The following is a 23,676-nucleotide window of genomic DNA, read 5'->3' as shown; positions in this document are numbered from 1 at the left end:
ATGGAAACATCGCGGACACTGGCATCACAAACGCTGGGATCTCCTAGATTGGGCTGCGCACAGTGAAAAACTTGGAACAAAGATACATCGTCAGACGGCGTTCTGAACACCATTGCAGAAAACAAAACAGGAACGTCCAGAATACATCCCGAATACCAGGCATAAAGATCTTTATACACGGAGCTCCCCAAAGCATAACAGGCCGGAAGAGTAAAATTAAAAAGGTCATCTACTGCGATCTCGAGGAGAATAAAATCGTAAACCTATTTAAAGATCAACTAACCGTGAGTGTTGGATCGCATTTAATGATCTGCAAACACACAAAGACTCACACAATAGTAACCTTTACTTAAACCGATGCTTTACCTCTGTCACAGATATAGGGCCCTAAAATCTGTGAGCATAAGCCTCCTGGATATTAATTCCATCAAACAACTACATGAAATATATGTGTAGTTTGTGTTTTTTAAAAATATGTACATCTAATGCAATTTTTTTCACATTATATGAATTTTTTATGAATTTTTTCATTTTTTTAATTCTTATATAATTTTTTCATACGTATGAATTGCGCATTTTTTTTTGATAGAAGGACTAATGCTACACTGCTAATCTTCTCACTAAGAGGAAATAACATTGAACATACCATAGTCAAAGATTATTTAGAATAATTCTTTGCAGTATAACATAACTGTATATTACCCATTTGTATATTATTAGATGTGTTTTATATTTAAAAATATTTAAAAATATAAAAATATATAAATTATTGTGCAAATTAACTCATGGTTCTTTAATGAACAGGTAGCAGGCAACAGGTCTAAATGGTTAACAGCAGATTCTGGTACTGGAGTGGTCATGGAGAGTAGTCCTCAGGATTAGCGCACCAGGCTGGGAGAATGTGGATGGAGCTATGTCCAAACTGTGGAAGCTGCAGCTTTGGATTTGAGTCTCCTGACTCTGGTCTTGGGATTAGTTTAAGTGTCAGCACTGAAGGTGTACTGAACACTGTCTTTCTCTGTTCACTCTGTCTCTGTAGAATGACCATGCGGTCTAGAGGGGGTTTTATTACTCCCCTGGTCAGGTGGGAGCACCTCTCCAATCACACTTGAGTTTATAATACAGCCAACTGATTGGTTAACAACTTACACCAACTTAACCATTGCCTGTTCAGGCAGAATCTACAGGGTGAGTTGATCAGACTCACTATATGGACCCTGACACGTAGAGGGCCTTATTAGCAACTACTCCCTTGCCCACACAGGCAGGGGTGTTGCATATGTAATTCCCCCTACAGCCAGAGGGCAGGCATATCATTTGCATTTTGACTAATGTGGATCAGAACACAAATACTCACAGGTTTGGCTGCCTTCAAGAAGCATGATACCCATTCTTCTCTATTGCTCTGTATACACAAAAGACCACATTTAATAAAGCCCTTGCACCATTGTCTGTACTTTATTTTCAGTGCAAATTGCTTGCACATGTATTTATAAAGTGTCCACTTGTGTTGCGGCTGCACTATAGCCGACGCAACACAGAATTCTGCACTGAAAGGGGTGTTTCGGGGCATAGTTGGACCATGCGCCATATTTATCATGCAATGTCCGACAGACTTGTGTCATGCTCTGTCAGAGCAGTGCAGGGAGAGTCAGATTGATAAATAACGTGCGCCACAATTCCTGAATATGGTGCACCCTGCACACTTCGCAAGCAAGCTCCACCTTGTGCAGTTTGCACTGTTTTAGATTGATGTTTTACTAATTTCCAAGTATCAGAGCAGTGTCCATTATCTTCAAACATTGCAGGAGCCTACTGCTTGAAGCCAGTGCAGTTAGGGAGAGGGGCAGAGCCAGAGCTGCAGAAGAAGATTCACAACTTCAACTTCAGAACTGATATAGTGCCGACTGCCAAGAAAGTAACTCCAACTGGCACTATACTGGACCCTACTGCACCACCTGTTTATGTATAGAGGGTGCAGGCAGAGATGTTATCATGCTGCCTGTGTCCTGTAATAAATAGTACTTTTCCAGAGCTGGAACGGCGTCCCCCTAGTGCGCAAGCAGGTGCTTCCCTAGGTGATCGCCTACCCTCGTCTATCCGACATCCCAGCACTGCATAGTATAGATGTGGTCATGTTGTGTGTGGAAGCATTTTACCAGCAAGGGGCCAGCTGTCATTAGGGGGAAATTATAATGCCTTGTCCCTCAGTTTTCTGACAGAGAATGCATTCATAAAGCCCCACTTATGCCAGGTTCCAGAGAGCAGGAAAGGGCGGGCAGGCAGGAGTTGGGCAGGATATGAATGCTCTGGGCCACCATGTTTACTAAAGTCTCTGACATTGGAGACTATAGTCTATAGCTAAAATCTCCGCCAGGTAAGATCTGGTCTAAACAGGTCTGATTTGCATGGAATCCCACATGGATCTGATAAGAGCCCGGAACCTCCTTGGACCTAGCAGCAAGGAGTTTAAAACCCCTGTCTTAATACATTGCCCCATTATTCTTCTGGTTTATCACTGATCTGCTTGAACATACTAGCCACAATATCTCTTTGTGATGGAGTATGTCATTTTCTCTCTCTGCTTGAGCTTTTCTGACTTCATGTACTTACTAGCTGTATCTCCTGGCGTTGCCTGGGATAGTAAATAACTGCTCTTAGCTATAACAAAACACAATGGATTAACAAAAAATATTTTATTTTTATCTATCTCTCTCTTTCTGACCGTCTCTGAACGGTTCTGTCTCTGAGTGTCTCTGACTGCCTATGTCTGTATCTATCTGTCTATGTCTCTGTCTCTGACTGTCTCTAGCACTTACTGTCTCTGTCACCGACTGTCTCTGTCACTGACTGTCTCTAACCATCTCTGTCTCTGACTGTCTGACCGTCTCTGATTGTCTTTGACTGTGCCTGTCTGTCTCTGAATGTCTCTGTTTTATGTCTCTAACTATCTCTCTCTCTGACTCCGGGTTTCTCTGACTGTCTCTGTCCCTGACTGTCTCTGATGGTCTTTGACTTTTTCAGACTGTCTTTGACTTTCTCTGTCCACGATTGTCTCTTACTTTCTCAGACTGTCTCTGTTTCAGACTGTCTCTGACACTGTCTCCAATTGTCTTTGACTGTCTGCGATTGTCTCTGACTTCTGCTGACTGTCTCTGGTTTTCTCTGTCCGTCTCTGACTGTCTCTGACCACCTTTGTATTTGTCTGTCACTTTGTCTAGCAGAACTGTTCTAGCTGCCCACAGCAACCAATCAGATCTCAAGTTTAATTTTTCCACAGCTTTTTATAAAATTACAGCTGATCTCTGATTGATTTCAATGGGCAACTGGAACAGTTTTACCTCAGACATTTCTGATAAATCTCACCTATTTCTGTAACCCTATCCATATTAACTCACACATAATCTGTCTTATACTCACTCAAGTGTATTTTGGAAAGTAGAGGGTTAAAATTTCAGCTCAAAACCTAGTCTATGACATTCCATGAGTCACAGAGAATGGCTGTGTGAAAATTGGTTATTGTAAATGCGACGGTGCAAATTCCTTTAGCGGACAGACATACATACACTCACACATACACACTTATACAGGCAGTCCCCGAGTTACGTACAGGATAGGTTCTGTAGGTTTGTTCTTAATATGAATCTGTATGTAAGTTGGAACTGCATACTTTATAATTGTAACTCCAGCCAAAAATTTCCTGACCTCTGTGACCTCTGAACCAGGATTAATAATAAATCTTAATTGCAGACACATTTAATAACTGTTATAGCTGTTAATTGTAACCTAAGGTTAAAGCACAGTAAATTACCAACATCCAGAGGTTCGTTTGTAACTAGAGGTCATCTGTAAGTCCGGTGTTCTTAAGTAGGGGATCGCCTGTATATTAGATAAATGGCATCCTCTTCCATTGGCTGAATCCATTCATTTCTTGTCCTCAGTTTTCAATCTACGGAGGTCATAAATGACATGATCCGATGTAGGCATGTGCTCAATTGTATTCTTAGCAAACCTACTGTGAATAATATCACATAGAAGAAGGATTTTTGCTTACCATGGTGAGGATTTAGTCTTAGGATTGTTTTAAAGTTTTCAGCCACTTGGACATATATTTCTTTTTTGTAGTTTTCTCATTTAAATCTTGCAAATACATTGAGCAATAATCTTCATTAGTGAAATTTAGAGATGGCAGCTTTCTTTTTTTTGTGCGATTTGGGGCATATTTATACTTGAAATCAGACAAAGAATATACCTTATTAATCTCAACATTTCCTTCTTCATGCTTCCTGGAGTATTTTGCTAGTGAGAAAGACACATTCTGGGGAAATACAAGGTCTTGTAAATTCATTTCAATAGGTTGTATTAACTTAATTGTGTGATTTAGGTAAAACTTGTAGTATGTGTATGATTTTTTCTTATTAGTTGCAGACAGTTTGTGATCAGAGTGAAGTGGGGGCACATGTTGCTTTGCGGTCTGGGTTGATGAAGCTGGGGTCCTATAGACTGAAGAATAGGTCTTATAGACTGCAGAATAGTCAATAAGCGACCTGGTAGACTTGGGCTGAGAGGATAGAGTCGATTTATTCTTTTTGCTGGAATCTGATTTTTTCTTAGAACCTGCACAAAAATTGTCCTGTGAAGGAACAGATTTATTTTTTGTTCTGCTGCCATTTTTTTTCTTTTTCTTTGTAGTTGGATCAGAATTATTGCCTGCACTTGGAAGAGGTGAATTGCCTTGAGTAGATTTGTCAGTCTTGATGTTGGAAGCTTTATTCTTGGAGTTTATTGAAGCACTTGTACCCTGCACAGGTTGATCTTCCATTTTGAAATTGGACTTTTTATTGCCTTTCCTATTAGGAGTGACTGACTTCTTGTCACCTTGAGTGGCGTGATCTGCATTCTGTAATTTGGAAGTAGGCTTTGGACCATTATCATGCACAGGTAGAATTACATTGTAAATATCGGAGACCTGTTTATTTAGCATTACAGAAGCACTATTACCCTGAATAGGTTGGTCTCCATGCTTGTCTGTGGGAGATCTGTTCTTCTGGGTGCTTTGACTTGATAAAACTGTATTTCCATTCAGTTGTGGATCAGCATTTGTAACATTAGAAACCATGTTGCCTATGGGGAAACAATTACCTTGTAGATGTTGATCTCTGTGCTTGGTGTTTGAAGATTTGTCGTTCATTGTTTTATTTGTTGAAGCACCATTCACCTGCGTAGGTGGATGAGTAATTTTAGCAGTAGGAATTATGTTAATACATGTACTATTACCTTGAATAAATTGATTGAACTCCTTAACTTTGTTGCTGTCGACAAACAGTGGATTCAATAGTATAACTGGGTATAAGCTTCCTGTTGACACACAATAGAGATGTCCAGTTGCTGCACACTGCAGATATTGCTTCTTGTCCTTTGTTGGTAAATGTCTAAATAGGCATGGATTGTCCAAAACTGGAAATATTGGAGCTTCTGGGTGATCCATGTTTAGAAGAAGTGGACAAGCGTATCAATCAAACCTGGGCAAGAAAGAAAATTGGAGATACTGGTCACATTATTATCCGCTAATTTACTTAAAGGGGTTGTCCTACTTTAAAGATTTTTTATAAATGGCTTGAGAGGTGGGGAGGGTTAAAAAACGACTGCAATGACCTTTTACAGCTTTAGTTTTAGGCGTGTTGCAGCATACAAACAGGGACCTGGTAGTGAAGGGCATTATGGGTGAAGAGAAGCACCGAAGGAGGTGAATGCTTTTTCTTGCTAAAAGGGGTATTCCCATTTCAGCAAATTAATTTTAATGTTTTATGATAAAAATCAAGTTTCCAATATACTTTCTGTATCAATTCCTCACAGTTTTCTAGATCTCTGCTTGCTGTCATTCTATAGAAAGCTTCTATGTTCACCACCAGTGGACAGATATCTGACAATGGTCACACAGGTGCACGGCTCGTTAGTATCACGGAGAGTAATCAGAGCCGTGTGTTATAGCCGTCCACCAGTGTGACCATGGTCAGATTTCTGTCCACTGGAAGTAAACATAGAAGCTTTCTATAAAATGACAGCAAGCAGAGATCTATAAAACTGTGAGGATTTGATACAGAAAGTACCGTATAATAAAATTTTTTATAACTTTTGATAATATAAACAATAACACTAATTTGCTGTAATGGGGATACCCCTTTAATGCTAAAATGCTGCTTTTTTTTTAGCTAAGAGCCTCCTTTTTACTCTACCATGCATTACAAATAATGAAACCTGAACAACCACTTTAATTATATTGAAACTGTATAAAAACACAACCATAAAGTTTACAAACATCATACACATAAACAAAACCCTTGTCATATTTGAGATTTCAAAACCACCTGCTATAATTTGTATAACCATAAACTGACACAGATCTGGTTGTTGGTGACTTTAGCACAGATTTTCCCTCTGGAAATCCCTATTCTATGGGTGGTAGCTATTTACTTAACTGGTCTCCTACAAATGCTATACACATTTTATATATTTTTTGTCACTAGAAAAGCCCTTTAACATGGTTAAAGGTTTTTCGTTCTTTTATAATTAATACAAAGAAAAATACTGGTAAATCCAACTAATTACTTTGTTACACAAAAACATTAAACATTTTTTACCAGTTTTTTTATATAAAAAGTAGAAAAAGATTTGTGATGAAATATGATTAAAATGCCTACGTAACATTTGATTGGGCAGCCATGTTTATTTAACCTCCTAGTATTGAAATATAAGCATACATTTATACAATATGATATCATTTTAAAACCTTCACTGGTTTTGATGCAATTAATCCATCTTCCTCCTTGTAACCTTATTGTCACTTCTGATTAAATCTTGTGCATAATCAGCAAAGTTTATGGTGAATACACGTCACTCATATTAGTTAAGAGTAGGATACCACTCCATATATACAATTTAATAAGCAACTCGGCACTCAGGTTCAATGCAATGTGATGATGATTATTTTATTCCAAATTGTGCAATCCACTTTAAATTATATGATGTTTCAGTCAATGCAATGACCTTCTTCAGACACACATTGCAGAGCCAAAAAGAGAGCAGAGTATGACAGTACAGAGTATCTATTGCAGTCTCTGTACTGCTATACTCTGCTCTCATTCAACTTTTTGGCTCTGCAATCTTTGTTTTCCTGTCCCTATGTGTCCTTTTTCGTATTGTGTTTCCATTTTTTACCCCCACCTTCAAAAATCTATAACTTTTTTTATTTTTCCATGTAAAGAGCTGCGTGAGGGCTTGTTTTTTTGCGTTACAAATTGCACTTCATAGTGATGGTATTAAATATTCCATGCCATGTACTGGGAAGTGGGAAAAAATTCCAAATGAAGTGAAAATGGTGAAAAACCGCATTTGCACCACTTTCTTGTGGGCTTGGATTTTATAGCTTTCACTGTGCGCCCCAAATGACAGGTCTACTTCACTCTTTGGGTCGCTGTGATCACTGGGATATCAAATTTGTATAGGTTTTATAATGTTTTCATACATTTACAAAAATTAAAACCTCCAGTAAAAAAAAAAATATTCTTCATTTTGCCATCTTCTGGCGCTAATAACATTTTTTATACTTCAATGTATGGATCTGTGGGTGGTGTCATTTTTTGCGACTTTTGATTACTTTTTTAATACAATTTACATCTTAAGGACTGTAAGGTCTTTTGATCACTTTTTATTGAATTTTTTATATATTTCAAAATGGCAAAAAAAGTGTTATTTTCAAATTTGGGTGCTGTTTTCTATTATGGGGTTAAACGCTGGGAATAACCATTATTATATTTCGATCTGACATTACCTAACATGTTTATGATTTTTACTTTATTTGAATTTTTAGGTTTTTTTTCTACTATAATTTTTTAAAAACTTTTTTTATTTTCTTTTTAACTATTTTTCAGACCCCCAAGGGTACTTTAACCCTAGGTCAGTGATGGCGAACCTTTTAGGGCAGAGTGCCCAACCTACAACTAAAACCTAGTGCCAACATGACAATTAAGCAGTAACCTATTGATCCCAGTCGTATCACAAGTTTCGCCCATATTGGCGACCTGTGAACACTAATACAATAGAAAGAAGATGGAGAAATTTGGATTATAGCTTCCTTCCAGGGTCCCCTGAAGAGGAAGAATCAGGGGACCCAGAGCAGGAGCTCCAATGATAATCCATCTCTGTCTACACCTTCTCGCTTCTCGTGTAGTCCTGGCAGCCAAGGAGATGTTGCTTTAAAATAGCACTGAGCGTAGCACTCAAGCCTTTCTCGTGCGATCCAAGACAGCCATGGGTCATGGATTGCAGGAGGAAGGCTTGAGTCACATCTAGCAAATTCTGTGCTGAGGTGAAGGCCTGGGTGCCAACAGAAATGGCTCCGAGTGCCACCTCTGGCACCCGTGCCATAGGTTCTCCACCAGTGCCCTAGGTTGTCTGATTGATCCTACCATATACTGCCATACTACTGTGTATATATATATATATATATATATATATATATATATATATATATATACTACTGTAGTATATACTACTGTAATACTGTATATACTACTGTATGGCAGTACAGGCGTTCTCCTACTTAATAACACCCGACTTACAGACAACACCTAGTTACAAACAGACCTCTGGATGTTGGTAATTTACTGTACTTTAGTCCTAGGCTACAATAAATAGCTGTTACAGTTATTAGAGGTGTCTGCAATGAAGCTTTATTGTTAATCCTGTTTTTTCTGACAACCTAACATTTTTAAAATCCAATTGTCACAGAGACCAAAAAAGTTCTGGCTGGGATTACAATGATAAAATATACAGTTCCGACTTAAAAATTCAACTTAAGAACAAACCTCCAGACCCTATCTTGTATATCTTGTATGTAACCCAGGGACTGACAGTATATGGGGATTTTCCTCATACAATACAATACAATACAATAAATCTTTATTGATCTGCAGCATTAAATAGCTTAGTTATCTTGTTGTACACTTTAGTGTAAAGAGCTTTCTAAGATGGCATCCGTTGTAATTGATACTAAAATACTAATTTGGGACCTGTATGACCATTTAAGCACTTTAAATTTGGCTTTAATGCTAAAGTGGCTCAAATGTGAAAAAAAAATACTTTTAGTGATAAAATGGTCCAATAATCTATATTTAGGTGCAGATGAGATCTGAATTTATGTGCATAATATGTAAGTAGCTATCTGCATGTATCTTTCTGCTTCTCTGTCATTTCATAATATAGTAACTATTGTGGCAGTAGTTCTCAGATTTCTTACCTCTGCAGATTTCGCTTTAGCTTGGAACTGTTTAGTTCTGTCCCCTGCCACAGCTTTAGAAAAATACAATCTTGAGGTTAAGTTGCTTTGCCTGCTAATCTTCTAAGTTTCATTTTCCTTTCTATGACGCCACATTATCTTCACCCCTATTGGTTGGCTATATATAACAGTCATTTATGTAATAAAACATTTTACAGCATAATTTCTGTACCAGTTCTTCATAGTTTTCAAGAATAGAGCTCTGTTTTTGAACAAATAGTTAAGGACCATTTGCACCACCCAATTGTAAAAACCTTTTCACTGGAATCTTTATTCCCAACAATTGTTTTATATCATTTTACAACAATGCTTCTGTTCTATGCAACTTGCTACAAAACTTTCTGCACGTTGCACAATATAAATACTGGTATGGTCCACACAACCAGTGAAGTTGTATGGGGGTGGAACGACTGCAATAGTGCCAGAAAAGTGGTGATTCTGGCATTTGGTGCTATTTTCCGTTATGGGGTTCACTGCCGGGAATAACCCTTTGTGATTGATAATGCATTTTGGGAGGCGACGAAAGCTAACATTTTTATGATTTTAGTTATTTCTATTTACATTGGTTCTAAGGAAAGCAGGTGATTTGAAATTTTATATTTTTATTCATTTTTCTAACACATATTTGTCTTATGGAAAGTCGAAAGGCATGAGGGGAGTGTTCGTGGAGAATACCTGTTATACACTCACCGGCCACTTTATTAGGTACACCTGTCCAACTGCTCGTTAACACTTAATTTCTAATCAGCCAATCACATGGCGGCAACTCAGTGCATTTAGGCATGTAGACATGGTCAAGACAATCTCCTGCAGTTCAAACCGAGCATCAGTATGGGGAACAAAGGTGATTTGAGTGCCTTTGAACATGGCATGGTTGTTGGTGCCAGAAGGGCTGGTCTGAGTATTTCAGAAACTGCTGATCTACTGGGATTTTCATGCACAACCATCTCTAGGGTTTACAGAGAATGGTCCGAAAAAGAAAAAACATCCAGTGAGCGGCAGTTCTGTGGGTGGAAATGCCTTGTTGATGCCAGAGGTCAGAGGAGAATGGGCAGACTGGTTCGAGCTGATAGAAAGGCAACAGTGACTCAAATCGCCACCCGTTACAACCAAGGTAGGCAGAAGAGCAACTCTGAACGCACAGTACGTCGAACTTTGAGGCAGATGGGCTACAGCAGCAGAAGACCACACTGGGTGCCACTCCTTTCAGCTAAGAACAGGAAACTGAGGCTACAATTTGCACAAGCTCATCGAAATTGGACAGTAGAAGATTGGAAAAACGTTGCCTGGTCTGATGAGTCTCGATTTCTGCTGCGACATTCGGATGGTAGGGTCAGAATTTGGCGTCAACAACATGAAAGCATGGATCCATCCTGCCTTGTATCAACGGTTCAGGCTGGTGATGGTGGTGTCATGGTGTGAGGAATATTTAATTGGCACTCTTTGGGCCCCTTGTTACCAATTGAGCATCGTTGCAACACCACAGCCTACCTGAGTATTGTTGCTGACCATGTCCATCCCTTTATGACCACAATGTACCCAACATCTGATGGCTACTTTCAGCAGGATAATGCGCCATGTCATAAAGCTGGAATCATCTCAGACTGGTTTCTTGAACATGACAATGAGTTCACTGTACTCAAATGGCCTCCACAGTCAAGAATTGAGGCAGTTCTGAAGGCAAAAGGGGGTCCAACCCGTTACTAGCATGGTGTACCTAATAAAGTGGCTGGTGAGTGTATACGTCAATCAGGCTGCAATAGCATTGCTATTAATCAACACATGTGATGGTATTTATGAGAAGATAGGATAACAAATTGTCCAGTCTATAAAAATCAATACAGAAAGTAAAAACTATTATGCAAACAATGGCACCAGGCCAGTGCAGCTTACAATGTGGGGATACGGGTAATACAGCAGGGTGGAAGTTGAACTGGGATATGCAGGTTCATTAATTTTTCACTCAAAATTAATGTATTGTCCAAAAATATTACAATTTCTTGACCACACCTCCATTTTGTTTTAACCCCTATAAAACACCTAAAGGGTTAACAAACTTCATAAAAGTTCTTTTTTATATGTTGATGGATGTAGTTTCCATAATGGGGTAATTTACGAGTTTAGCTTTTATTTATTAGTGAATTTATCTGCTTCAAAAGTAGAGAAGTTAGAACTTTAAAAAATAAAGAATTTTTAAAACTAAACACAAAAGATATCATCCAAATTTTTGAACTAATTTGAAGTACAATATGCCACGAGAAAACTATTCTCAAAATCCCCTGGACATGTTAAAGCATTCCAAACCTAAATGGGGCTGTGTCCTAGAGCATTAAACACAATCCAAATGTAGATCCTTTTATGCGGCAGTGTGAACAGAGGTCTATACTTGAAGACTCTCACTCTTCAATAACAACTTAGTATTATACAAACAATCAAGACCATCTGACCATCTCACTTATAATGGCCACCCCTTAATTTTTGCACCCACTCACAATTAAAGGGGTTTTCCCACGAAATAAAATTATCACATTTTAATCCCCTAGTGATGTTAACACAATAAAGATCCTTTTAACCCCTTACTTTACAATTTTACTCAGTTTTATTGCTGTTTTAGCTCCTATCACTCCCTAGGTTGCTGAGTGCAAAATTCCAGGGTGTGGGTAGGGACTCTCTAAGACACACTGTAATCCATCTAGTTCTGTGGGGTGACAATGTGTTGAGATTATCGGCGTAAAGGTGTATATACACTTTCTGACATTGTACCAACACACTGACAAATAGAAAGAGATGAGACAGATCAGAGATGCATGAGATTACACAGAGGCATGACAGACAGTGGCTAACAGACTTTTACACTGTGAGCTCTGCTACATCTCACAAATATGTGTCTTCGCAGCCTCTTTCTGCTCTTGATCTCCTGGCAGTGTGTCAGCGAATCTCTGAGCTCCATGCAGGGGGCGTGGCTACAGGCACACAGCAGAGAGAGACAGAAATCTCAGCTCCAGGATCTCACACAGAAATCCAAGATGGCGGCCACACAACCCTAAGTGAGAAGTTCACCAGGAGTGATAGAAGCAGGTTGGACTTATATCTGTGAAATGCTGCATATTTGTTAATAACAGTGAATTAGAGAATGTGTTATTTTTTCATCCTGAGTTCATATAAGAAACTTGTCTTCGCGAGAATAACCCTTTAATAATGCTCTAGTTTGTGTATCCTCTCCTCCTCTCTCTTTGTTGCTGTATAATTTAAAAACACTTTTTCCAGTAGGTGCCATTATACCACATTGAGGGAGATGTATAAAAAGTGTTGTTCTCCCTGTCAGTTCTTTTTACTAGCTGTCGAGAATACTTTACAGACTCAAATTTGTGGCGCTGGTACCATTTATTTTTTGCAGACAAATTGGGGGGGGGGGGGGCTAAACTAGTAAATGTAGAATATTTTCTTCTTGTCTAGCCACTGCTAATCGGGAGTGCCAAAAAAACCCAGATGGCACTTATATTTGTGTAGGAGTTTCTGATAATGGAAATCCAGACCCACTCACAGACGAAAAGATTGGTAAGATCCTTGTTTGTGGCGATGAACAGAAGAAAAAACAGTCGGCACCAAACAAAGGCAGAAATAATAATGCCGTAACAATCTTTATATGTCGGCCTCATATTCTGTAGCGCTTTACAAATGCCATAGTACATTTTCCCCACTGTGTTTGCCAAGCCCTGCTTCATCCGGAGGATGCAGGTAAAGTTGTAGCCTGGGTCACAGGCCCTGTCCCTTCATATCTAGCTGGGAGGAAAGGTCAGGTGCCATCAATTCTCCATCTGCAAACACAAGTTTGAGGCTACTTAGTACAATGCAAACAGGGTATGAAGTCTAAAATAATCACAGTCTAAGGAATATAAAAGTGAAATGGTTTTAATTTTTATTTTTAAAGTCCCTTCTGCTCAAACAAAACCTTTTCATTTTGGGAAAAGTGTGAAAGTCGTATCCATGCAAAACACAAGCCCGCATATGACTTCATCATATAATGGAAACTAACTAAAACTATATACATAAATATCAACAAAAAAGCCATCACATGGTAACAGCGACAGGAAAAAAAGATGGTAGCGGCTAAATCCTATAACTCAGAGGGACCCTGTGACATCACCGAGTCACGTGACGTACTGCAACCACGTGACCACATGGTGGCGCCAGATGCTTCTGAGGAGCTGTCTCTCTCCCTCTCAGCTTCTTTTGCTTAGTGATGGCTGACCGAGTCTGTGCCTTACAGCAGGTATTTATCCTGAATGCTGGGGTGGGGTGATGCTGGCTGCACATACATATGTGGGGACAGTTCAGTTAGCTATGGTGTGTGGCAAAACGATAGCAGCGTGTGGATGATGAGAAGAGTGAAAATGGCTGCGGGGTCTAGGTGATGAGTTGGGGGCAAAGCTGGCTGCAGGGGCTGATGGGGGGCAAAGATGGCAGCAGGGGCTGATGGGGGGCAAAGCTGGCTGCAGGGGCTGATGGGGGGCAAAGATGGCTGCAGGGGCTGATGGGGGGCAAAGCTGGCAGCAGGGGCTGATGGGGGGCAAAGCTGGCTGCAGGGGCTGATGGGGGGCAAAGCTGGCTGCAGGGGCTGATGGGGGGCAAAGATGGCAGCAGGGGCTGATGGGGGGCAAAGCTGGCTGCAGGGGCTGATGGGGGGCAAAGCTGGCTGCAGGGGCTGATGGGGGGCAAAGATGGCAGCAGGGGCTGATGGGGGGCAAAGCTGGCTGCAGGGGCTGATGGGGGGCAAAGATGGCTGCAGGGGCTGATGGGGGGCAAAGATGGCAGCAGGGGCTGATGGGGGGCAAAGCTGGCTGCAGGGGCTGATGGGGGGCAAAGCTGGCTGCAGGGGCTGATGGGGGGGCAAAGCTGGCTGCAGGGGCTGATGGGGGGGGCAAAGCTGGCTGCAGGGGCTGATGGGGGGCAAAGCTGGCTGCAGGGGCTGATGGGGGGGGCAAAGCTGGCTGCAGGGGCTGATGGGGGGGGCAAAGCTGGCTGCAGGGGCTGATGGGGGGGGGCAAAGCTGGCTGCAGGGGCTGATGGGGGGGGGCAAAGCTGGCAGCAGGGGCTGATGGGGGGCAAAGATGGCTGCAGGGGCTGATGGGGGGCAAAGATGGCAGCAGGGGCTGATGGGGGGCAAAGCTGGCTGCAGGGGCTGATGGGGGGCAAAGCTGGCTGCAGGGGCTGATGGGGGGCAAAGATGGCAGCAGGGGCTGATGGGGGGCAAAGCTGGCTGCAGGGGCTGATGGGGGGCAAAGATGGCTGCAGGGGCTGATGGGGGGCAAAGATGGCAGCAGGGGCTGATGGGGGGCAAAGCTGGCTGCAGGGGCTGATGGGGGGCAAAGCTGGCTGCAGGGGCTGATGGGGGGGCAAAGCTGGCTGCAGGGGCTGATGGGGGGGGCAAAGCTGGCTGCAGGGGCTGATGGGGGGCAAAGCTGGCTGCAGGGGCTGATGGGGGGGCAAAGCTGGCTGCAGGGGCTGATGGGGGGGGCAAAGCTGGCTGCAGGGGCTGATGGGGGGGGGGCAAAGCTGGCTGCAGGGGCTGATGGGGGGGGCAAAGCTGGCAGCAGGGGCTGATGGGGGGCAAAGATGGCTGCAGGGGCTGATGGGGGGCAAAGATGGCAGCAGGGGCTGATGGGGGGCAAAGCTGGCTGCAGGGGCTGATGGGGGGCAAAGCTGGCTGCAGGGGCTGATGGGGGGCAAAGATGGCAGCAGGGGCTGATGGGGGGCAAAGCTGGCTGCAGGGGCTGATGGGGGGCAAAGATGGCTGCAGGGGCTGATGGGGGGCAAAGATGGCAGCAGGGGCTGATGGGGGGCAAAGCTGGCTGCAGGGGCTGATGGGGGGCAAAGCTGGCTGCAGGGGCTGATGGGGGGGCAAAGCTGGCTGCAGGGGCTGATGGGGGGGGCAAAGCTGGCTGCAGGGGCTGATGGGGGGCAAAGCTGGCTGCAGGGGCTGATGGGGGGGGCAAAGCTGGCTGCAGGGGCTGATGGGGGGGCAAAGCTGGCTGCAGGGGCTGATGGGGGGGGGCAAAGCTGGCTGCAGGGGCTGATGGGGGGGGGCAAAGCTGGCAGCAGGGGCTGATGGGGGGCAAAGATGGCTGCAGGGGCTGATGGGGGGCAAAGATGGCAGCAGGGGCTGATGGGGGGCAAAGCTGGCTGCAGGGGCTGATGGGGGGCAAAGCTGGCTGCAGGGGCTGATGGGGGGGGCAAAGCTGGCTGCAGGGGCTGATGGGGGGGCAAAGCTGGCTGCAGGGGCTGATGGGGGGGGCAAAGCTGGCTGCAGGGGCTGATGGGGGGGGGGCAAAGCTGGCTGCAGGGGCTGATGGGGGGGGCAAAGCTGGCTGCAGGGGCTGATGGGGGGGGCAAAGCTGGCTGCAGGGGCTGATGGGGGGGGCAAAGCTGGCTGCAGGGGCTGATGGGGGGGGCAAAGCTGGCTGCAGGGGCTGATGGGGGGGGGGCAAAGCTGGCTGCAGGGGCTGATGGGGGGGCAAAGCTGGCTGCAGGGGCTGATGGGGGGGCAAAGCTGGCTGCAGGGGCTGATGGGGGGGGCAAAGCTGGCTGCAGGGGCTGATGGGGGGGCAAAGCTGGCTGCAGGGGCTGATGGGGGGGGGGCAAAGCTGGCTGCGGGGGCTGATGGGGGGGGAAGCTGGCTGCGGGGGCTGATGGGGGGGGAAAGATGGCTGCGGGGGCTGATGGGGGGGGGGGGGGAGATGGCTGCGGGGGCGATTGCGTCTAATTAGTCTAAATAAAGCCTAATATTTATTCCTTAAAATTCTAATCTACAACAATGTTTTTCACTTAACAGAAAGAGCCATGGCTGGGACGAGGGGTTGGCGATCGCCTAGGGCACTACCCTTGCCACCCATCCTGGGGCGCTGTCCTTCAGTAGCGATCAGACGTGTATGTATCTGAGACGCATCATCATAGAGAGGGGAAGTTACCGCTGTGCAACAGACCATGCGGTTCCAGGGAGCGCAGTTGGTGAGTATTATTTAGAAGACTATATACTCCAGGGGAGGGAGGCACGATGGCTATATAGTCCAGGGGGGGGGAGGCACGATGGCTATATACTCCAGGGGAGGGAGGCACGATGGCTATATACTCCAGGGGAGGGAGGCACGATGGCTATATACTCCAGGGGAGGGAGGCACGATGGCTATATACTCCAGGGGAGGGAGGCACGATGGCTATATACTACAGGGGGGGGAGGCACGATGGCTATATACTCCAGGGGAGGGAGGCACGATAGCTATATACTACAGGGGGGGGAGGCACGATGGCTATATACTACAGGGGGGGGAGGCACGATGGCTATATACTACAGGGGGGGGAGGCACGATGGCTATATACTACAGGGGGGGGAGGCACGATGGCTATATACTACAGGGGGGGGAGGCACGATGGCTATATACTCCAGGGGAGGGAGGCACGATAGCTATATACTACAGGGGGGGGAGGCACGATGGCTATATACTACAGGGGGGGGAGGCACGATAGCTATATACTACAGGGGGGGGAGGCACGATGGCTATATACTACAGGGGGGGGAGGCACGATGGCTATATACTACAGGGGGGGGAGGCACGATGGCTATATACTACAGGGGGGGGAGGCACGATGGCTATATACTACAGGGGGGGGAGGCACGATGGCTATATACTACAAAAACCCTAAAAACTCAAATCACCCCCCCCCCTTTCCCTAGAACTGATAAAAATATAAATAAACAGTAAAAATCATAAACACATTAGTTATCGCTGCTTCCGAAAATGCCCGATCTATCAAAATATGATAACGGTTTTTCACTGCGTTTAATCCCGTAACGGAAAATCGAGCCCAAAGTCGAAAATGGCACTTTTTTTGTCATTTAAAAAAAATTTTAAATTCTATAAAAAGTGATCACAAGGTCGAACAGTCCTAAAATTGATAACATTTTAAATGTCATCAAAATCCGCAAAAAACTACACCACCCACAGCTCTGTAAACCAAAGTATAAAAAAGTTATTAGCGCCAGAAGATGGCAAAATCCCCCCCCCCCCCAAATTTTTGTACAGGAGGTTTTAATTTTTTTTAAATGTATGAAAACATTATAAAACCTATATAAATTTGGTATCCCCGTAATCGCACAGACCCAAAGAATAAAGTAGACATGTCATTTGGGGCGCACAGTGAAATCCGTAAGATCCAAGCCCACAAGACGACGGCACAAATGCGGTTTTTTACCAATTTCACTGCATTTGGAATTTTTTTCCCACTTCCTAGTACCCAGCATGGAATATTCAATACCATCACTATGAAGTGCAATTTGTTACGCAGAAAATAAGCCATCACACAGCTCTGTACATGGAAAAATAGAAAAGTTATGGATTTTTGATCATTGGGAGTAAAAAATGAAAAAACAAAAAAGGGCCAGGTCCTGAAAGGGTTAAAGGACATATAACACCAGGATAATGGATTGTAACCCAAGCACACTGACATACTGGTGTGTGCCCCCTCGGGCAGATTTTGCTCTTTAGCTTCTTACTCCCTTTTCAAATGCCTTAAAAAAAATATATATATATTACAGGCAGTCCCCGGGTTACGTACAAGATAGGGTCTGGAGGTTGAATTTGTATGTAAGTCAAAACTGTATATTTTATAATTGTAGATCCAGACAAAAAAATTTTTGGCCCCTGTGACAATTGGAGTTTAAACATTTTTTGCTGTAATGGGACCAAGGATTATCAGTAAAGCTTCATTACAGACTCCTTACAGCTGATCATTGCAGTCTGGGACTATAGTAAAGCATTCAGAGAGCTTCATCAGAAGTCAGTGGGGTCTGTCTGTAACTATGGGTTGTCTGTAAGTCCGGTGTCCTTAAGTAGGGGACCGCCTGTATATATTTGAATGAGCCTGAGTGGCCCCTGGCTCCATAGGTGCTAATGGAGACTTGAGCCCCTGAGGCTCATCTGCATAATGTTAAAAGCCTAAGAGCATAACAAGCTTAAAGAACAGCAGATCCTGCAGAGGGGGCACACGCAATCATGTGCTTGGTTTATAATGCTTCATCCTGGTGATAGATGTCCTTTATGGGAGGCCTCTACTGGAATAAAAGCTATAACCTGATTAAACCAATAGGGGCCTAAATGCTGTAAATGCCTATTTTGCCATCAAGTCTAAATACAGCCATGGATACACTAAAACAGCCCTTTCATTTTTCCCATCCTACAATCTACTTCTATGCCTGGCGGTAATATTGTGTGTGTTTTTTGTCTCTCCTTTAGATTCTATTCTGTATGGGATCCTGGAGGCAGCATGTTACCACAAAGGGAGAAAAAGTAGAAAAGAAGATCACAGCTACACGGACAGCAGAACAAAAAGTCCTTAAAGAGGACAATCACCATGGTAAACTTGTTTTATTTAACTTCCCACCATGTGGAGGCTTGCTTCATGGCACTTTTGCCTGCAGCAAGGGAGTGGTCATGCATTTATGCTAATCTTCTCTTACACTGTGCCATCAGCAGTAGACAGTGTCATTGAAGATACTGAAGCCGTGGTGTATGCAGAGTGTGATCTCGCTGTGCTACAGCCAACACGACTACACTGCCTCCTACATGACTGGAAGTTTAGTAAAGCATATTTAACATGGTGATAAGCCCTCTTTAGAAGGGCTATGTGCTTTGTTATACCCTTGGCCTCTGAGGCCACTGGAAGACTGCAGCAGGCCCGGAGCTTGTCCTGCTTTTGAGTGAATGTTCTATTGTGCTATATTAAAAAAAAGTTGAATAAATTTATATTAAAAATGTCCTTTTATTTTTTCTCACTTCAGTTGTTGAACATTCTATTCCTCTGTACAGCCTAGAATAGTGACAGCTCCGCTCTATCCCTCTCTGTACAGCCTAGAATAGTGACAGCTCCGCTCTATCCCTCTCTGTACAGCCTAGAATAGTGACAGCTCCGCTCTATCCCTCTCTGTACAGCCTAGAATAGTGACAGCTCCGCTCTATCCCTCTCTGTACAGCCTAGAATAGTGACAGCTCCGCTCTATCCCTCTCTGTACAGCCTAGAATAGTGACAGCTCCGCTCTATCCCTCTCTGTACAGCCTAGAATAGTGACAGCTCCGCTCTATCCCTCTCTGTACAACCTAGAATAGTGACCGCTCCGCTCTATCCCTCTGTGTACAGCCTAGAATAGTGACAGCTCCGCTCTATCCCTCTCTGTACAGCCTAGAATAGTGACAGCTCCAGTCTGTCTCTGTCCTGTACATTCAGCTCTGGTCTAATCTTTTCTGTAGTGAACAGACTGCAATACTGATTCGTTTCTCTTCAGAATACATCAGGCTATAATAGTGACTTCAGGGAGCTCTCCTCCTGTTCCTTTAGTAGCCGGCTCTGTACTGAACAGACTTGGTTATGGATCAACTTCTCATAACTCCATTTTAGTTTTAAACTTACATTCATCTGATTGATGACTTACTCTGTTTATGTATGTTCTTCCGGGTGATCATACAGCCGCGCACAAGAGAGAGGAGGAGTAAGCGTTGCTCACCCGGAGAAGCGAGCGGCTGCTGCTGTAGCACAGCAAAATACAGGACATTTCCTTTGTTTTTCAGCTCACTGTGCCGTGACACAACGTATGCTCACCGAAATCAAGACTGGGCGCCATATGTGTGCAAGGGGCCTAAGGCCTTGTGTACAGGAATGTGTGTGGGCTGGGGCGTGAGGTCCATCCATTCAGTATACGGAGTGGGGCACAGGAGTCCCATAGTCTAAGGAACATAGTGCATGACATCTAATCCAAAAATAGGAAATAGTCCTTTCTATATGAGGAGCACAGAAACACAGTTGTTCGTGGTGCACAGTTTGCCCCTTAAGGAGCTACTCACGGTATAAGACCGTGAGTCACAAGAGTCAATTAAAAATGTGCATATCACAAGTTCAAATAACAGGACGCTAGCTTTCCTATCTGCCCGAAACCCCGGGTCGGGAGGATAGGAAAGCTAGCGTCCCGTTATTTGAACTTGTGATATGCACATTTTTAATTGACTCTTGTGAGTATGATGAACTGAAATAAATTTTAACCTTGTTGGAACGTACCACACCATCTGCCTGCATATTTTCTCCCATCTACAATATAATTAAAGAAGGAGAATGAGAGTGCGATGGTGCTAGTGAATGGTGACATACTTTCAGCAGGAGAAACTGAAGATTGGTGCTGTTCATCGATGGTTTAAGATGGAATAACGAATAAGAAGAATAATATAGGGAGCTCCGGTCATAGTGAAAATATTTTCTCTATTTCTGTGGACTTTTTCTATATGAGGCGTCTATATCCCATCACTCAGAAGGACCTCTCCTACATGTGACCTTCTCACTACCTAATAGATAGGAAAGGTGCTTCTGTCTTATAGGAAATAGTAATTTCTATATGAGGATCCTATAACTCAGAAAGACCTCTCCTACATGGGGCCTTCTCCCTGTATAATACATAGAAAAGGTCCTTCTAGGTTATGGGAAATAGACCTTACTATATGAGGCGTCTATATCCCATTACTCAGAAGGACCTTCTCCTACATAACCCAATCTCCTCCTATAGTAGATAGAAAAGGTCCTTCTGAGTCATGGGAAATAGTCATTTCTATATGAGGCGTCTATATCCCATTACTCAGAAGGACCTTCTCCTACATAACCCAATCTCCCCCTATAGTAGATAGAAAAGGTCCTTCTGGGTCATGGGAAATAGTCATTTCTATATGAGGCGGCTAAACCCCATTACTCAGAAGGACCTTCTCCTGCATAACCCAATCTCCCCCTATAGTAGATAGAAAAGATCCTTCTGGGTCATGGGAAATAGTCATTTCTATATGAGGCGGCTAAACCCCATTACTCAGAAGGACCTTCTCCTACATAACCCAATCTCCCCCTATAGTAGATAGAAAAGGTCCTTCTGGACAATGGGAAATAGTCATTTCTATATGAGGCGGCTAAACCCCATTACTCAGAAGGACCTTCTCCTACATAACCCAATCTCCCCCTATAGTAGATAGAAAAGGTCCTTCTGGGTCATGGGAAATAGTCATTTCTATATGAGGAGGCTAAACCCCATTACTCAGAAGGACCTTCTCCTACATAACCCAATCTCCCCCTATAGTAGATAGAAAAGGTCCTTCTGGACAATGGGAAATAGTCATTTCTATATGAGGCGGCTAAACCCCATTACTCAGAAGGACCTTCTCCTACATAACCCAATCTCCCCCTATAGTAGATAGAAAAGGTCCTTCTGGACAATGGGAAATAGTCATTTCTATATGAGGCGGCTAAACCCCATTACTCAGAAGGACCTTCTCCTGCATAACCCAATCTCCCCCTATAGTAGATAGAAAAGGTCCTTCTGGGTCATGGGAAATAGTCATTTCTATATGAGGCGGCTAAACCCCATTACTCAGAAGGACCTTCTCCTACATAACCCAATCTCCCCCTATAGTAGATAGAAAAGGTCCTTCTGGGTCATGGGAAATAGTCATTTCTATATGAGGCGGCTAAACCCCATTACTCAGAAGGACCTTCTCCTACATAACCCAATCTCCCCCTATAGTAGATAGAAAAGGTCCTTCTGGGTCATGGGAAATAGTCATTTCTATATGAGGAGGCTAAACCCCATTACTCAGAAGGACCTTCTCCTACATAACCCAATCTCCCCCTATAGTAGATAGAAAAGGTCCTTCTGGACAATGGGAAATAGTCATTTCTATATGAGGCGGCTAAACCCCATTACTCAGAAGGACCTTCTCCTGCATAACCCAATCTCCCCCTATAGTAGATAGAAAAGGTCCTTCTGGGTCATGGGAAATAGTCATTTCTATATGAGGCGGCTAAACCCCATTACTCAGAAGGACCTTCTCCTACATAACCCAATCTCCCCCTATAGTAGATAGAAAAGGTCCTTCTGGGTCATGGGAAATAGTCATTTCTATATGAGGCGGCTAAACCCCATTACTCAGAAGGACCTTCTCCTACATAACCCAATCTCCCCCTATAGTAGATAGAAAAGGTCCTTCTGGGTCATGGGAAATAGTCATTTCTATATGAGGAGGCTAAACCCCATTACTCAGAAGGACCTTCTCCTACATAACCCAATCTCCCCCTATAGTAGATAGAAAAGGTCCTTCTGGGTCATGGGAAATAGTCATTTCTATATGAGGCGGCTAAACCCCATTACTCAGAAGGACCTTCTCCTACATAACCCAATCTCCCCCTATAGTAGATAGAAAAGGTCCTTCTGGGTCATGGGAAATAGTCATTTCTATATGAGGCGGCTAAACCCCATTACTCAGAAGGACCTTCTCCTACATAACCCAATCTCCCCCTATAGTAGATAGAAAAGGTCCTTCTGGACAAGGGGAAATGGTAGTTTGGTACTTTAGTCAATGTTAAAAATTATACAAAATATAAATTAAGTGTGTATTTAGCATGAAGAAGCCAAAAACTTTCATAGATCAAGTCCAAACCAATAAGAGAATAAAGAGTCCCTCCAGGTCATGGGAAATAGACAGTTGCCTCAGAGTTGGCTAATTCCCATGACTGGGGAGGACGGGTACCTCTGAGTTATAGGAAATAGCCTCCTCCATGTGAGAAGGCTAAATCCTATAACTATCCAGCACCTTACCACTAGGGGGCGAATAGGTCCTTCCCAGTCATGGGAAATAGACAGCTCATACAGAGCCAGCTAAATCCCATGACTGGGGAGGACGGGTACCTCTGAGTCATGGGATTTAGTCACAACCAAAAAAAGATAAGAGGTATTGAGATAAATCAACAAAATTCATGTCTCCACTACAAAAGCGGCAGGTACCAAAGGACAGTACAGGCCATATAAGCAGAGGCTGCGGCGTCCATGTTTCTGGAGCGCAGACCGGCCGCGTAAAGTGCCACTGCTCATGACATCCCCTCTTCTGACGACTTCCTGCTGTCCACCATTGGGTGATGCCATCTGTGACAGAGCATGCGCGCTGACGATTTACAGCGGGACAGTTTGAAGACAGAAGCGGATGTATCTCCTTGGTAACGGTGCCAGGCTGCACCAGCATTAAGAGGGCAGAAGCCGCTTACAAGGAGGAGGAGAAACGCCAACAATGTCCACACATGTAAGTAATCCGCATTGTCTGTACAGTGTCCTGGGAGCTATGGCTACACACTGTCCCTGCTGTATAGTAGGATGTATAGCACATAGAATCAGTACAGCAGTGTCTATACATTATTAGTAATGTATAGTACTGTATATAACCAGCACTGATACTGTACAGTGTAATATAATATATAGGACATAGAATCGG

At 43.7% G+C, this 23,676-nt stretch overlaps 2 protein-coding genes and 2 long non-coding RNA genes across 8 annotated transcripts in view; 2 read left to right on the top strand and 2 right to left on the bottom strand.

Annotated features, from left to right (window-relative positions):
• Positions 1–706: 706 nt before the first annotated feature.
• LOC140122036 (uncharacterized) lies at positions 707–9,416 on the bottom strand. Of its 2 annotated transcripts, XM_072142398.1 has the most exons (3): positions 9,299–9,416; positions 4,055–5,522; positions 707–3,949 (listed from the first exon to the last, which is right to left on the bottom strand). In XM_072142398.1, the coding sequence occupies exon 2, from the start codon at positions 5,486–5,488 to the stop codon at positions 4,073–4,075; it is 1,416 nt and encodes a 471-aa protein (XP_071998499.1). In that variant the 5' UTR covers positions 5,489–5,522; positions 9,299–9,416; the 3' UTR covers positions 707–3,949; positions 4,055–4,072. The 2 variants fall into 2 exon arrangements, with proteins under 2 accessions (XP_071998499.1, XP_071998498.1); XM_072142397.1 differs by having other exon boundaries at positions 707–5,522.
• A 3,543-nt stretch (positions 9,417–12,959) lies between these two features.
• Positions 12,960–23,321, bottom strand: LOC140122035 (uncharacterized). The gene is made up of 2 exons (XR_011854244.1): positions 23,196–23,321; positions 12,960–13,155 (listed from the first exon to the last, which is right to left on the bottom strand). It is a non-coding gene; the product is annotated as an uncharacterized lncRNA (long non-coding RNA).
• LOC140122034 (uncharacterized) lies at positions 13,463–19,150 on the top strand. Its single transcript, XR_011854243.1, has 3 exons — positions 13,463–13,610; positions 16,170–16,345; positions 18,628–19,150. It is a non-coding gene; the product is annotated as an uncharacterized lncRNA (long non-coding RNA).
• CCDC150 (coiled-coil domain containing 150) overlaps positions 23,256–23,676 on the top strand; it is a 44,990-nt gene continuing 44,569 nt past the window's right edge. For all 4 annotated transcript variants that reach the window (XM_072142396.1, XM_072142394.1, XM_072142392.1 and 1 more), the window contains exon 1: positions 23,256–23,487. In XM_072142396.1, coding sequence (XP_071998497.1) covers positions 23,476–23,487 — 12 coding nt within the window. In that variant the 5' untranslated portion in view covers positions 23,256–23,475. The remainder of the gene's footprint in view (positions 23,488–23,676) is intronic.

This window comes from Engystomops pustulosus, chromosome 3 (genome assembly GCF_040894005.1).
Source record: "Engystomops pustulosus chromosome 3, aEngPut4.maternal, whole genome shotgun sequence".
NCBI lineage: Eukaryota > Metazoa > Chordata > Amphibia > Anura > Leptodactylidae > Engystomops > Engystomops pustulosus.
This window is presented reverse-complemented; position numbering and strand designations above follow the sequence as displayed.

What these genes read in the sequence shown, in the direction of transcription:
- LOC140122036 (XM_072142397.1), bottom strand. Translation starts at nt 5,488, where the DNA reads ATGGATCACCCAGAAGCTCCAATATTTCCAGTTTTGGACAATCCATGC.